We start from the raw sequence: 16,088 nt of genomic DNA, 5'->3' as shown, positions 1-16,088 counted from the left end.
GTTGATGAATCGAGCAGCTCCTGGATGGATGTTCTGGATGAACCAATGGTATTCTCGGATGAGGAGGAAGAACCAGTAGTTAAAGAATCTGTCCCTGAAAAGCTTAGCGAGACAGTTGTGGAACAAAATGTCGCAGCCACCGAAGTCACTTGAACCTGAGCGAATTCCAAGACAACTTTAACGAGGAGCCACGACAACAACAGTGACCAACAGTCAGCGAGAACCAGTAGTGAAAGAATCTGTCCCTGAAAGCTTAGCGAGACAGTTGTGGAAGAAAAGCGAGACAGTCTGTGAGAATTGACAACTGAAATCCGAGGAGCCTAAGAAACCAGCATAGCGGTTGATGAATCGAGCAGCTCCTGGATGTTCTGGATGAACCAATGGTATTCTCGGATGAGGAGGAAGAACCAGTAGTTAAAGAATCTGTCCTGAAAAGCTTAGCGAGACAGTTGTGGAAGAAAATGTCGCATCAGAGACAGCCACCGAGTCCTCAGTTACTGAAGATTCCAAGACAACTGTAACAATCATGACAACAACAGTGACCGAAACAGTCAGCGAGTCTATAATTCCAGAAGAGCCAAAGGCACTTGAACCTGAAAAGAAGCCCGAGGAGCCTAAGAAACCAGCATACGCTGGTTTGCCGGTTGATGAATCGAGCAGCTCCTGGATGGATGTTCTGGATGAACCAATGGTATTCTCGGATGAGGAAGAAGAACCAGTAGTTAAAGAATCTGTCCTGAAAAGCTTAGCGAGACAGTTGTGGAGCAAAATGTCGCATCAGAGGCAACCACCGAGACCTCAGTTACTGAAGATTCCAAGACAACTGTAACAATCACGACAACAGTGACCGAAACCGTAAGCGAATCTGTAATTCCAGAAGAACCAAAGGCACTTGAACCTGAAAAGAAGCCCGAGGAGCCTAAGAAACCAGCATACGCTGGTTTGCCGGTTGATGAATCGAGCAGCTCCTGGATGGATGTTCTGGATGAACCAATGGTATTCTCGGATGAGGAGGAAGAACCAGTAGTTAAAGAATCTGTCCCTGAAAAGCTTAGCGAGACAGTTGTGGAAGAAAATGTCGCATCAGAGACAGCCACCGAATCCTCAGTTACTGAAGATTCCAAGACAACTGTAACAATCACGACAACAACAGTGACCGAAACAGTCAGCGAGTCTGTAATTCCAGAAGAACCAAAGGCACTTGAACCTGAAAAGAAGCCCGAGGAGCCTAAGAAACCAGCATACGCTGGTTTGCCGGTTGATGAATCGAGCAGCTCCTGGATGGATGTTCTGGATGAACCAATGGTATTCTCGGATGAGGAGGAAGAACCAGTAGTTAAAGAATCTGTCCCTGAAAAGCTTAGCGAGACAGTTGTGGAAGAAAATGTCGCATCAGAGACAGCCACCGAGTCCTCAGTTACTGAAGATTCCAAGACAACTGTAACAATCACGACAACAACAGTGACCGAAACAGTCAGCGAGTCTGTAATTCCAGAAGAGCCAAAGGCACTTGAACCTGAAAAGAAGCCCGAGGAGCCTAAGAAACCAGCATACGCTGGTTTGCCGGTTGATGAATCGAGCAGTTCCTGGATGGATGTTCTGGATGAACAAATGGTATTCTCGGATGAGGAAGAAGAATTAATAGTTAAAGAATCTGTGCCTGAAAAGACCATCGATACATTTGTGGAAGGAAACGTCGAATCTCTCGAGCCAAAGGCAGTCACCAAATCCTCGATTACAGAAGATTCCAAAACTATTGTTGCATTCACGACAACAACTGAAACAGCCAGTGAACCTTCAGTTGTACATGAACCATATGTCGCAGAGCCTGAAAAGGTTCACGATAATCCAGCCAATGTGTGGGAATTGAATTCGTCGTATGCTGATGTAGTAAAACACACAATGAGCTTCATAGATGGAGAGAAGTTAAACGTTGAAAAAATTCAGAAAAATACTTCTGAGCCAGAACTTTATTCATCAGAAGTGTGTGAGAAGGTTACTAAGAAATCTAAATCCAAGAAAGAAAAAAAATTGAAAAAAGTAGACGCTGAACCCGAGTCTGAAAGAAAACAATATGTAGAATCGACAAATGAACAAATTTCAATCCAAAACGTGGTTGAAGAGCCCACAAATGAGGCGTGCGTGTATGAAGAACACCACGTAAATAAAGTGCAGCTCCAAAAATGGTCGGAAATGGTAGACGAAGAAGGTCCAATAAGTGTTGATCAACCACAATCTGGAACTCAGTTTTCATGGTCATCTATTGTCCGAAAAGGAACAGATGAACCAACAACAATATTCACTCAGCAGAATACGGTAGAGCAAAAGTCCGCAAAGCAAAAGACAAATAAGACAAAGAAACCCCAAGTAGACCAAAAACCAAAAATAAGTACAGCACCGGCAACTCCTATTGAAATTTCACCAGAATTAGACACTCAAGCCCAAGAAAATATTATAGTTGACACTCTCCCAGATCAGAAGGCAGTGGGAGGAATTGTACCAACTCAAACTCATTCTTGGTCGTCGGTTGTTTCACAAACGGTAAAATCTACTTCTTCACATGACATACAAGACTTTATTCAGAAGGAGCAGAATTTCTCAACAATTGTTAACGATAAGCCCACTCAGAAGATAAAGAAGGAAAAGAAATTACAACAAATTGAACCAGCTGTAGAACACAAAGTTGTTGAATCGAAGCCAAAGTCTAAAAAAGAGAAGAAATTGCCAAAGGTTCAACAACATCAAGAAAAACCTATCGAAAAAACTATTGGTCTGAAAGAACCAAACGAACCACAATCTTCTACTCAGTCATGGTCGTCAATTGTTAAAACCACTACTACTACAACTCAATCTGTTTCCGAGTTAACACCCTTAGCTCCATTGAACCCAACTGAAGACCCCAAAATCACAATAGAAGAAATAGTTACTGAAACAAAGCCAAATGAAACTTTTGTTGGAAAGGCAGAAAATGTTGTTGAAACCAAGAAAAAGTCGAAGAAAGATCACAAATTGCCAAAGCCTGAAGTAAAGCCAATTGTGGTTGTAGATACGATTGAAGCAAATTTGCCTGAAAGTGAGGATACACAATCCTTAACTCAATCATGGTCATCGATAGTTTCGCAATCGATTTCTGCTCTGCCGAATGTTTCTTCAGTTATCGTAGCACCCTCATCTGAACACTTTATTCGTAGTGAACAGAATTTGTCATCTATTGCTGTGATAAACCGAAAACTCTAAAGACTAAAAATGAAAAGAAATTGCAAAAAATTGAGAAACCAAAAGAAGAGCATTCTAACCAAAAGCCCAAAGAGGAAAATAAATTACCAGAGAAACAATCGATAGCTGTATTTGACACAAAAGTCCCCGACATTGTTGATACACAACCTTCAACCATGTCGTGGTCGTCTATCGTTTCAAAAACAATTGAAGTGACTCAAACTGAACCCTCTCCAAAAACAGTAACAACAACAGAAGACTTCATTCAAAAAGAACAACATTTCTCAACCATACTCAATGATAAACAACAAAAACAAAAGGACAAAAAGAAAGAAAACGACAATGAACCTACAGAATTTTTGAAGTCCAAGTCCAAATCTAAGAAGGAGAAGAAATCACCTATACTCCAACCGCAGCCAGAACCAGATGCTCCATCCCCGATAGTTACTGACGAGCCAAATCTTGTCATTGATCGAACGGTTTCAGAAATTGTCGATACCCAATCTTCAACACAATCGTGGTCATCGATTGTATCGCAAACTTTGACAGACCCTACTCCTTTCAAACCTACTGAAGACCTCAATATTACAGAAACAGTTTCAGAGATGCCAAAGAAAACTGTTGCGGAGGAAGTCAAGCAAGTCGTTGAGCCTAAGAAGAAGTCCAAAAAGGAAAAGAAACCAAAGGAGCCTGAACCTGCTATTGAAAACCCGATTATTGTTGAGGAACCAAAGAAGGTGATTGAATCCAAGGATATTGAAATCGTTGATACCCAACCTTCAACTCAATCGTGGTCGTCAATTGTAACGCAAACAACTACGGTGGAGACAGTTTCTGAGCCCGCACCATTAGCTTCCTTCAAGCCAACTGAGGAACTCAATATCACAGTTGAAGAAACAGTCTCAGAAATACCAAAGGAAACTGTCGTGGAGGAAGTTAAGGAAGTCGTTGAGCCTAAGAAGAAGTCGAAGAAGGAAAAGAAACAAAAAGAACCTGAGCCTGCTGCTGAGAAACCGATTGTTGTTGAGGAACCAAAGCAAGTGACTGAATCCAAAGACATTGAAATCATAGACTCACAGCCTTTAACTCAATCGTGGTCATCAATCGTAACGCAAACAATTACGGTGGAGACAGTTTCTGAGCCCGCACCATTAGCTCCCTTCAAGCCAACTGAAGAACTCAATATCACAGTTGCAGAAACAGTCTCAGAAAAATCAAAGGAAACTGTTGTGGAGCAAGTTAAGGAAGTCGTTGAACCTAAGAAGAAATCCAAAAAGGAAAAGAAACAAAAGGAACCTGAACCTGTTGTTGAAAAGCCGAAGATTGTTGAGGAACCAAAGCAAGTGACTGAATCCAAAGATATTGAAATCGTTGATTCACAAACTTCAACTCCATCGTGGTCATCAATTGTAACGCAAACAACTACTGTGGAGACAGTTTCTGAGCCCGCACCATTAGCTTCCTTCAAGCCAACTGAGGAACTCAATATCACAGTTGAAGAAACAGTCTCAGAAATACCAAAGGAAACTGTAATAGAGGAAGTTAAGGAAGTCGTTGAGCCTAAGAAGAAGTTGAAGAAGGAAAAGAAACAAAAAGAACCTGAGCCTGCTGCTGAGAAACCGATTGTTGTTGAGGAACCAAAGCAAGTGACTGAATCCAAGGATATTGAAATCGTAGATTTACAGCCTTCAACTCAATCGTGGTCGTCAATTGTAACGCAAACAACTACGGTGGAGACAGTTTCTGAGCCCGCACCATTAGCTCCTTTCAAGCCAACTGAAGAACTCAATATCACAGTTGAAGAAACAGTGTTAGAAAAAGCAAAGGAAACTGTTGTGGAGGAAGTTAAGGAAGTCGTTCAGCCTAAGAAGAAATCCAAGAAGGAAAAGAAACAAAAAGAACCTGAACTTGTTGTTCAAAAGCCGAAGATTGTTGAGGAACCAAAACAAGTGACTGAATCCAAAGATATTGAAATCGTTGATTCACAAACTTCAACTCCATCGTGGTCATCAATTGTAACGCAAACAACTACAGTGGAGACAGTTTCTGAGCCCGCACCATTAGCTCTCTTCAAGCCAACTGAAGAACTCAATATCACAGTTGAAGAAACAGTCTCAGAAATACCAAAGGAAACTGTTGTGGAGGAAGTTAAGGAAGTCGTTGAGCCTAAAAAGAAGTCGAAGAAGGAAAAGAAACAAAAGGAACCTGAACCTGTTGTTGAGAAACCGATTGTTGTTGAGAAACCAAAAGAAACTGAATACAAGGATATTGAAATCGTTGATTCACAACCTTCCACTCAATCGTGGTCGTCAATTGTAACACAAACAACTACGGTGGAGACAGTTTCGCAGCCAGCACCATTAGCTCCCTTCAAGCCAACTGAAGAACTCAATATCACAGTTGAAGAAACAGTCTCAGAAATACCAAAGGAAACTGTTGTGGAGGAAGTTAAGGAAGTCGTTGAGCCTAAGAAGAAGTCGAAGAAGGAAAAGAAACAAAAGGAACCTGAACCTGTTGTTGAGAAACCGATTGTTGTTGAGCAACCAAAAGAAACTGAATACAAGAATATTGAAATCGTTGATTCACAACCTTCCACTCAATCGTGGTCGTCAATTGTAACACAAACAACTACGGTGGAAACAGTTTCAGAGCCCGCACCATTAGCTCCTTTCAAGCCAACTGAAGAACTCAATATCACAGTTAAAGAAACAGTGTTAGAAAAAGCAAAGGAAACTGTTGTGGAGGAAGTTAAGGAAGTCGTTGAGCCTAAGAAGAAGTCGAAGAAAGAAAAGACACAAAAGGAACCCGAACCTGTTGTTGAGAAACCGATTGTTGTTGAGGAACCAAAAGTAACTGAATCCAAGGATATTGAAATCGTTGATTCACAACCTTCCACTCAATCGTGGTCGTCAAATGTAACACAAACAACTACAGTGGAAACAGTTTCAGAGCCCGCACCATTAGTTCCTTTCAAGCCAACTGAAGAACTCAATATACCAGTTGAAGAAACAGTCTCAGAAATACCAAAGAAAACTGTTGTGGAGGAAGTTGAGGAGGTAGTTGAGCCTAAGAAGAAATCCAAGAAGGAAAAGAAACAAAAGGAACCTGAACCTGTTGTTGAAAGGCCGATTGTTGCTGAGGAACCAAAGCAAGTGATTGAATACAAGGATATTGAAATCGTTGATTCACAACCTTCCACTCAATCGTGGTCGTCAATTGTAACACAAACAACTACGGTGGAAACAGTTTCAGAGCCCGCACCATTAGCTCCCTTCAAGCCAACTGAAGAAATCAATATCACAGTTGAAGAAACAGTGTTAGAAAAACCAAAGGAAACTGTTGTGGAGGAAGTTAAGGAAGTCGTTGAGCCTAAGAAGAAATCCAAGAAGGAAAAGAAGCAAAAAGAACCTGAACCTGTTGTTGAAAAACCGAAGATTGTTGAGGAACCAAAGCAAGTGACTGAATCCAAGGATATTGAAATCGTTGATTCACAAACTTCAACTCCATCGTGGTCATCAATTGTTACGCAAACAACTACTGTGGAGACAGTTTCTGAGCCCGCACCATTAGCTCCCTTCAAGCCAACTGAAGAACTCAATATCACAGTTGAAGAAACAGTCTCAGAAATACCTAAGGAAACTGTTGTGGAAGTCGTTGAGCCTAAGAAGAAGTCGCAGAAAGAAAAGAAACAGAATGAACCCGAACCTGTTGTTGAGAAACCGATTGTTGTTGAGGAACCAAAAGTAACTGAATCCAAGGATATTGAAATCGTTGATTCACAACCTTCCACTCAATCGTGGTCGTCAATTGTAACACAAACAACTATGGTGGAAACAGTTTCAGAGCCAGCACCATTAGCTCCTTTCAAGCCAACTGAAGAACTCAATATCACAATTGAAGATACAGTCTCAGAAATACCAAAGGAAACTGTTGTGGAGGAAGTAAAGGAAGTCGTTGAGCCTAAGCAGAAATCCAAGAAGGAAAAGAAACAAAAAGAACCTGAACGTGTAGTTGAAAAACCGATTGTTGTTGAGGAACCAAAAGTAACTGAATCCAAGGATATTGAAATCGTTGATTTACAGCCTTCAACTCAATCGTGGTCGTCAATTGTAACGCAAACAACTACGGTGGAGACAGTTTCTGAGCCCGCACCATTAGCTCCTTTCAAGCCAACTGAAGAACTCAATATACCAGTTGAAGAAACAGTCTCAGAAATACCAAAGGAAACTGTTGTGGAGGAAGTTAAGGAAGTCGTTGAGCCTAAGAAGAAGTCGAAGAAGGAAAAGAAACAAAAAGAACCTGAACCTGTTGTTGAGAAACCGATTGTTGTTGAGGAACCAAAAGTAACTGAATCTAAGGATATTGAAATCGTTGATTCACAACCTTCAACTCAATCGTGGTCGTCAATTGTAACGCAAACAACTACGGTGGAGACAGTATCGCAGCCAGCACCATTAGCTCCCTTCAAACCAACTGAAGAACTCAATATCACAGTTGAAAAAACAGTCTCAGAAATACCAAAGGAAACTGTTGTGGAGGAAGTTAAGGAAGTCGTTGAGCCTAAAAAGAAGTCGAAGAAGGAAAAGAAACAAAAGGAACCTGAACCTGTTGTTGAAAAGCCGATTGTTGCTGAGGAGCCTAAGCAAGTGACTAAATCCAAAGATATTGAAATCGTTGATTCACATCCTCCAACTCAATCGTGGTCGTCAATTGTAACGCAAACAACTACGGTGGAGACAGTATCGCAGCCAGCACCATTAGCTCCCTTCAAACCAACTGAAGAACTCAATATCACAGTTGAAGAAACAGTCTCAGAAATACCAAAGGAAACTGTTGTGGAGGAAGCTAAGGGAGTCGTTGAGCCTAAGAAAAAAACCAAGAAGGAAAAGAAACAAAAGGATTCTGAACCTGTTGTAGTTGAGGTACCAAAAGAATCTGAGAAGCAAGAAAACTTCATTATTGGACCATTAACTCAATCTTGGTCATCCATTGTTTCTCAAACAAATGAAAGGGTTACTGAAGCACTTCCTACGCAGGACGTTCAGGACTTCATTCGTAAAGAACAGAACTTCTCAACTGTTGTTAACGATAAATCGAAAAAACATCTTGGTAAGAAGGAAAAGAAGGTACAGCAAAACCGAACAATTGTCGACGGACCAGCTGTTGAAGAACCAACACCACTTGTTGAACCAAAACACATGACGAAAAAAGAAAGAAAACAGACGAAAGTTCAGGAATCAGAACCAGTTATTGTTCCAGAGCCAGCTGATAATATTCCGGAAACTGTCGATACACAATCTTCAATACAATCATGGTCTTCAATTGTTACGCAAACGGTTGAAATCAATCCCACAATTGTTGACACCCTTCAAACTGAAACGAAAACTACCACACCGGTCTCAATTCCTGCAACCGAAAAAGCCAAGAAACAAAAATCAAAGAAAGAAAAGCTACCCAAGCCTGAACTTGAAGTAATTTCCAAAGTGGTTGAGCGAGTTGATGAGCAGACAATAGAGGATAAATCCAATCAGACCGATGATCAAGATGTAGATACTTCCCGGGACATAATTGAACAACCACCCGCCGACTTCAAGATTGAATTGCCAAAACCGTTACCATCTGTTTGGTCTCATTCAGAAACCTATGCCGAAGTAGTTAAAAAATCCGGTTTCGTGGATAACACAAATATTAGGTATAAAGATTCAGAGTCTTATTCTCCGATTAGCATAGACACAATTGAGCATAAGCCTGTTGTACGAACAAATTTGGTTATAGAACGACCTCAAAAACCGGCTGTTGAAGTTACCGAATTTCCGGATCCAATCATCCCTCCAATAGTCAGTATCCAAGATGTACAGCCTATTGAAACAATTGAATATCCGGAAGTGTCTTTTGGAATGTCTTGGAGGGATATGATAGATGAAGAAGTAAGTCCAACAGACGTTGACATACTGTCTTGGACTTCCGATACACAACCCTGGGATGCAAGTGAAGATCAGTTGGAGCGAGCTTCACGTACAATCAGTCGTCCGATAATACAAGTCACCCAAGTAACTAAATCTGAAGACGCAGTGCAAGAACAAAGGGATGATGGCTTCCTTGAAATAACTCCAAAAAAACGAAACCGCTCTCGATCTCGTTCTCAACAATCACAACATTCAAATGTCGAAGAAATGCCGAAAAAGAAAAAGTCCAAAAAACCCAAAGATAATCACCAACTTGTTGCATCCAAAACCTCCATTGATCAATCTGTTGCAGTTGAACCGGTTGAGGATAATGTCGATAAATCTCCAACATTATTCGATACGGAGTTTGAGCAAGCATCCGCAACAGTTTCAATTCCAATTACCGCGGGCATGTCATGGGCTGCCATAGCAGCGCATAATGTTCCCGAACCAGCTCAACAAATTCGTCAACTCCAAACGGAAACTAAAGAAATTATCATTGAAAATGGAAGGAAATCCACGACAGACAAAAAGGTATCAATTGCACTTAAGCTGGACACTGAGCCCAAACCTAAGAAAACGAAGCAAAAATCCAAAAAGAAACCTTCATCGGATATTCTTGATTTCATAAATGCTGAAAAGGAAAGCACTCAAATAATAAAAGTGTCAGATCAGAAACCAGAAGTTGAAACTGCAACTCCAGTTAATACATTGGAAGAAAGCATATCTGAAATAATTTCAAATGCTGTTGAGATTGTCGCCGAACAAGTTCCTATTAAAGAATTAGAACCATCTCAAGAAATCGTCGGTATTCCAATCTCAACTCAATCGTGGTCGTCAATTGTAACGCAAACGACTACGGTGGAGACAGTTTCGCAGCCAGCACATTTAGCTCCTTTCAAGCCAACTGAAGAACTCAATATCACAGTTGAAGAAACAGTCTCAGAAATACCAAACAAAACTGTTGTGGAGGAAGTTAAGGAAGTCGTTGAGCCTAAGAAGAAGTCGAAGAAGGAAAAGAAACAAAAGGAACCTGAACCTGTTGTTGAGAAACCGATTGTTGTTGAGAAACCAAAAGAAACTGAATACAAGGATATTGAAATCGTTGATTCACAACCTTCAACTCAAACGTGGTCGTCAATTGTAACACAAACAACTACGGTGGAGACAGTTTCGCAGCCAGCACCATTAGCTCCCTTCAAGCCAACTGAAGAACTCAATATCACAGTTGAAGAAACAGTCTCAGAAATACCAAAGGAAACTGTTGTGGAGGAGCTTAAGGAAGTCGTGGAGCCTAAGAAGACATCCAAAAAGGAAAAGAAACAAAAGGAACCTGAAACTGCTATTGAGAAACCGATTGTTGTTGAGGAACCAAAGCAAGTGACTGAATCCAATGATATTGAAATCGTTGACTCACAACCGTCAACTCAATCGTGGTCGTCAATTGTAACGCAAACGACTACGGTAGAGACAGTTTCGCAGCCAGCACCTTTAGCTCCCTTCAAGCCAACTGAAGAACTCAATATCACAGTTGAAGAAACAGTCTCAGAAATACCAAACGAAACTGTTGTGGAGGAAGTTAAGGAAGTCGTTGAGCCTAAGAAAAAGTCGAAGAAGGAAAAGAAACAAAAGGAACCTGAACCTGTTGTTGAGAAACCGATTGTTGTTGAGGAACCGAAAGTAACTGAATCCAAGGATATTGAAATCGTTGATTCACAACCGTCAACTCAATCGTGGTCGTCGATTGTAACACAAACAACTACAGTGGAAACAGTTTCAGAGCCCGCACCATTAGCTCCTTTCAAGCCAACTGAAGAACTCAATATCACAGTTGAAGAAACAGTCTCAGAAATACCAAAGGAAACTGTTGTGGAGGAAGTTAAGGAAGTCGTTGAGCCTAGAGAAAAGTCGAAGAAGGAAAAGAAACAAAAGGAACCTGAACCTGTTGTTGAGAAACCGATTGTTGTTGAGGAACCGAAAGTAACTGAATCCAAGGATATTGAAATCGTTGATTCACAACCGTCAACTCAATCGTGGTCGTCGATTGTAACACAAACAACTACAGTGGAAACAGTTTCAGAGCCCGCACCATTAGCTCCTTTCAAGCCAACTGAAGAACTCAATATCACAGTTGAAGAAACAGTCTCAGAAATACCAAAGGAAACTGTTGTGGAGGAAGTTAAGGAAGTCGTTGAGCCTAAGAAGAAGTCGAAGAAGGAAAAGAAACAAAAGAAACCTGAACCTATTGCTGCGAAACCGATTTTTGTTGAGGAACCAAAGCAAGTGACTGAATCCAATGATACTGAAATCGTTGATTCACAACCGTCAACTCAATCGTGGTCGTCAATTGTAACGCAAGCGACTACGGTAGAGACAGATTCGCAGCCAGCACCTTTAGCTCCCTTCAAGCCAACTGAAGAACTCAATATCACAGTTGAAGAAACAGTCTCAGAAATACCAAAGGAAAATGTTGTGGAGGAAGTTAAGGAAGTCGTTGAGCCTAAGAAGAAGTCGAAGAAGGAAAAGAAACAAAAGGAACCTGAACCTGTTGCTGCGAAACCGATTTTTGTTGAGGAACCAAAGCAAGTGACTGAATCCAATGATATTGAAATCGTTGATTCACAACCGTCAACTCAATCGTGGTCGACAATTGTAACGCAAACAACTACGGTGGAGACAGTTTCGCAGCCAGCACCATTAGCTCCTTTCAAGCCAACTGAAGAACTCAATATCACAGTTGAAGAAACAGTCTCAGAAATACCAAACGAAACTGTTGTGGAGGAAGTTAAGGAAGTCGTTGAGCCTAAGAAGAAGTCGAAGAAGGAAAAGAAACAAAAGGAACCTGAACCTGTTGTTGAGAAACCGATAGTTGTTGAGGAACCAAAAGTAACTGAATCCAAGGATATTAAAATCGTTGATTCACAACCTTCAACTCAATCGTGGTCGTCAATTGTAACGCAAACGACTACGGTGGAGACAGTTTCGCAGCCAGCACCTTTAGCTTCTTTCAAGCCAACTGAAGAACTCAATATCACAGTTGAAGAAACAGTCTCAGATATACCAAAGGAAACTGTTGTAGAGGAAGTTAAGGAACTCGTGGAACCTAAAAAGTCGAAAAAGGAGAAGAAACAAAAAGCTTCCAAACCTGCAACCGAAATTGTGGATGAACCAACACCATTGGCTCCATTCAAAACTAGTGAAATTGATTCTACAGCGTATGATTCACAAAGCACAGCTGAGGCTGATGCATTCATATGCGAGACTTCGTACTGGTCAGCAACTCTAAAACCAGGTCAGAAAGAGAAAGAGATCATTGAAGTTGAAACTAAAGAGGAAGCTCCAATTACTGTTGACATACCAATAGATAATGATATTCCGGAAGTTGCAGTACAATCACCCACCGATCAACCAACAACTTGGTCAGCTATAGTCCAAACTGAAAATAAGGTGTTCTCATCTTCTGAGAAAGATAATAAAGAGGACTTGCCTGCTTGGTCCACTGTTGTTGTCAGCAAAACGACAGATTTCCAAGAGCCCAAACCACAACTGGATGTTGAGAATGAAGCAACAACAAAGACAACTACCACAACGACAACAACCTATGTTACAACAACTGTAACAACACACAAAGATGTAAACACTGCACTTGATGAACCAACAGCATATGTATCCACTGTACTGACTTCTCATTCAAATGAACTAGCAATTGCTCCAGAATCTGAGCTCAAAGAGTTAGAAAGCAAGAATGCAGAAACAGAAACAGATTTATTGAGAAATCTACAGCTTGAGGTAACTGAACTGCGTCCTAGATATGACATAATTGAGGCACAGTATCAACTATTGAAGGTAAACGAATCCAAGGTAAATGACCAACCAATACCTGAATCGCCAAAGGTGGAAACATTATTGGATGATTATGTGATAATTGACCCCAAGGCAATGCCAGAGCTTAACTCTGAAATCCTTGCTTTTAATTTGCATCTTGATAGGCAGACATTATTGCGTTCCATACCTGATAGGGCTATAGATGATGCTTTTAGTCAGTTGCATTTAATCAATTTCGTTGCACCTAAAGTTGAAACAGAAGTCAAATCTGTTGAAACCGAAAAAGTTGAGCAGGTAATAGTAGCTGAATCCCCAATAATTGTTGAGGAGGAAACCATACTTGTGGAAAAATCTGTACCGACAACTCCAGAGCAGACCCCCTTATCCCAAGTGTTAACTGCAGAGCCCAGCAAGCCAAGTGAACTGCTGTGGCATCTCAGTCAAGACAACTTCTGGAAACTCATCAATCATTATAGACAGACGCCAGAGAACGTGTATGCTGCATATGCAACACTTTCGACCAGTACGGAGACGGGAAAAACTCAGGAAACTCAAGACGATAAGCATAAGACTGACATCATTACTGATACTGTAGTGACAACGACTACGATTACAGAATCAACCAAATTGATTGCTGATAACGTTGTAGATAAGACTGAACCAGAAGCATCGTCAATTGTAAACATTCCTACTGTTGAAGCAACATCAGCAACACCATTACCGCTTAGCAACATTGATCAGTTGCGTTTAAATCTGTCCATGGATGACTGGCCAAAATCTGGCATCGATGCCGATTTATACGATAACAATGTCGATAGACTGAAGCGTGATGATGTGCCTGTTGTGGAGACAAAACTCGACAAAGACAAGAAATCCGATGATGTTGAAAAACCAGACAAAGTAGACTCGAAGAACGACGACATTGACAAGAAAAACAATGACAACAATGATGACGAGGACGAGGACGACGATGATGATGATGATGATGATGAGGATGGGGATAAACTGACTGTGCCTGAAATTCGAAAGCCGCATGACGATGATGACAAATCAAACGACCGCGATCCTGGTAGTGGTAGCAGTGGCAATGCAACACCAACACCAGAAACCGATGCAGCAAATGACGATCAGAATCGCAGTTGCTCGTCGGAGTATATGTCAACCGATTTGCCAGGCGGTGTTGGCCATTGGCGGGATCAAAGTACTTACTTGGCATTAGAAGCCGAACCTCAGGTAAAAGTTGAATTGACACCAACAACAGTCGAGCGTAAAGATGATCTACTAACCGAAACAATAACAACAAAAACCATTGAATTGACACCTTCAGTGTCAGCCCCTGAAACAACAACCAGCCCCTCTGTTTTACCCACAACTAACGTTGCAAATGCACTAATCCAATTGGCGAGCGCCACAACTCACACTCTGTCCGCTGCCGCAAATGCAGCAGCAACAGCAACACAAGCGACAACATTGGCGGCCACTAGCGCCATTTTGCCAGTGGCAACAGCAGTAATTAATAAGTTTGCTGCTGGACCGACAACACCGTCAACACCACCATCGACACCAGAGGAGGAGGCACCACCAGCAACAATAACGCCAACGCCAGAAGCAGCTCCAACAATCACCGAAACGACAACAACATCAACGACAACAAAGTCAAGCAGCGTCGATGGTGATGAGCTGCCACAAGTTGTTGACAACTTGTCAAATATCGTAAAGCGCACTGTAGTGACAACAACAACGGTAACGACAACAACCACAACTGAAACGTCAGCAGCAGAGCCAGCAACAACTACAACGACAACTACTACAACAACTGCTGGCAATGAGTTGCTAGAAAAACAACAACGCCAGAAGGTGAAAATCACATTGAGCCTTCGTTTATTCATAATTCTAATAATTGCAGCTTTTGTGTGTGGTTTTGGTATTTGTTCATGGCTTTTATACGGCAATAGTTCGTATTCCTCGTGCTCCTCTTGTTGTTGTTGTTGCGGCGCTTCAGCCACATGTTGCCACAGTTTGCCACCACCAACAGAAGCAGCAAATCCTGAGAATGGCCTACAATAAGGTCGAGTTATGGCGATTGCTGTTTTGATTGTTGGCTCTTTGGAGGTTGCGCCGAAACAATAATAACAAAACAAAAAAAATAAGATATACATATATTATTACTAACTGTATTCAATTGTTAACTTTTTGACTTATGTTTTCTTAAGAGTTTTCTTTTATGTTTTGTTTCCTTAAATTGCATCATTAATATGTATGACGTATGACATAAGTGTAACCGTAATATAATTTGAAGTTTATATTCCTATTAATGTAGACATAATACTCTTTAGTTTGATTGCATTCGCTTATGTTCCTTACTAATTGATCTTAACATTTTTGTAAAACAACGGATACTAATAGAAGTAAACTACATTTAAATCAATTTATTCCCAGTAAATCTAAACTTAATAAAATAAAAAATTAACCAATTTGCACGTTTTAATATTTGAAATCTCTTTAAAAAATATATATACTCTATTTGCACAGTTTTTATTTTCAAATAGGCAAACACGCAGACATTTCCGCACACACATTCAACCGCACAAGTATTCGCACTTGCACTTGCACACACACAAGTACACACAGAGAGACATTAGCACAGTGCTGATGAAATGAACGCACCCAACACAGTTTTCATGCAGTTTATGCCCATTTGAATGTTTGTACTTATGAGTTCATTGCCTTCTTGTGTCTTACCGCCCAGCAGTACTCGCGAAATGTATTTATTTTCCCACATTTTATTCGCGGCATTCTTGCCGCTTTGCTAAAAATAAAATGCAGCATCGAACTATATAGAAGAGATCCATGCAATGCAGCCCCGATTTACTCACTCAAAAATATCTCAGTGCGCCAGTCAATTTTTAGTTTTAGTCTAGACCGTGAGTTCAGTGCGGAATGCCTTATGGCACGCACTTTCAATCATTTTATTGATTCAAAAATAAAATAAAATAACTTTTTTACCAAAACGAAAAACTGTGTGAAAAATAATACAACAAAATATATATGTGTATGTGCAATAAAGTGTATTAGTGAATTTGCCATATTATATTCAAAGAA

The 16,088-nt window shown here is 40.8% G+C and overlaps 1 protein-coding gene and 1 long non-coding RNA gene across 31 annotated transcripts in view; one reads left to right on the top strand and one right to left on the bottom strand.

Moving 5' to 3' along the window:
- Nucleotides 1-16,088, top strand: part of LOC117563755 (muscle-specific protein 300 kDa) — a 117,043-nt gene that overhangs the window by 81,568 nt on the left and 19,387 nt on the right. Inside the window, exons 1-3 of one of the 24 annotated variants that reach the window (XM_052003302.1) lie at nucleotides 3,242-6,105; nucleotides 6,409-10,650; nucleotides 11,251-14,843. The exons of 17 other annotated variants lie outside the window; for them this stretch is intronic. In XM_052003302.1, coding sequence (XP_051859262.1) covers nucleotides 3,393-6,105; nucleotides 6,409-10,650; nucleotides 11,251-14,843 — 10,548 coding nt within the window. In that variant the 5' untranslated portion in view covers nucleotides 3,242-3,392. Of the gene's footprint in view, nucleotides 1-593; nucleotides 10,651-11,250; nucleotides 14,844-16,088 lie in introns of those variants that run through there. 6 more of the 24 variants (XM_052003303.1, XM_052003301.1, XM_052003298.1 and 3 more) reach the window with 6 other exon arrangements.
- Nucleotides 4,449-11,296, bottom strand: LOC127565318 (uncharacterized). Of its 7 annotated transcripts, XR_007954674.1 has the most exons (4): nucleotides 10,951-11,037; nucleotides 10,582-10,650; nucleotides 6,028-6,105; nucleotides 5,630-5,727 (listed from the first exon to the last, which is right to left on the bottom strand). It is a non-coding gene; the product is annotated as an uncharacterized LOC127565318 (long non-coding RNA). The 7 variants fall into 7 exon arrangements; XR_007954678.1 differs by lacking the exons at nucleotides 5,630-5,727; nucleotides 10,582-10,650; nucleotides 10,951-11,037 and adding exons at nucleotides 4,449-4,518; nucleotides 11,182-11,296; XR_007954676.1 differs by lacking the exons at nucleotides 5,630-5,727; nucleotides 10,582-10,650 and adding an exon at nucleotides 4,449-4,518 and having other exon boundaries at nucleotides 10,882-10,995.

This window comes from Drosophila albomicans, chromosome 2L (genome assembly GCF_009650485.2).
Source record: "Drosophila albomicans strain 15112-1751.03 chromosome 2L, ASM965048v2, whole genome shotgun sequence".
NCBI lineage: Eukaryota > Metazoa > Arthropoda > Insecta > Diptera > Drosophilidae > Drosophila > Drosophila albomicans.
Note: the sequence above shows the minus strand (reverse complement) of the source record. Positions and strands in the feature narration are given on the sequence as shown.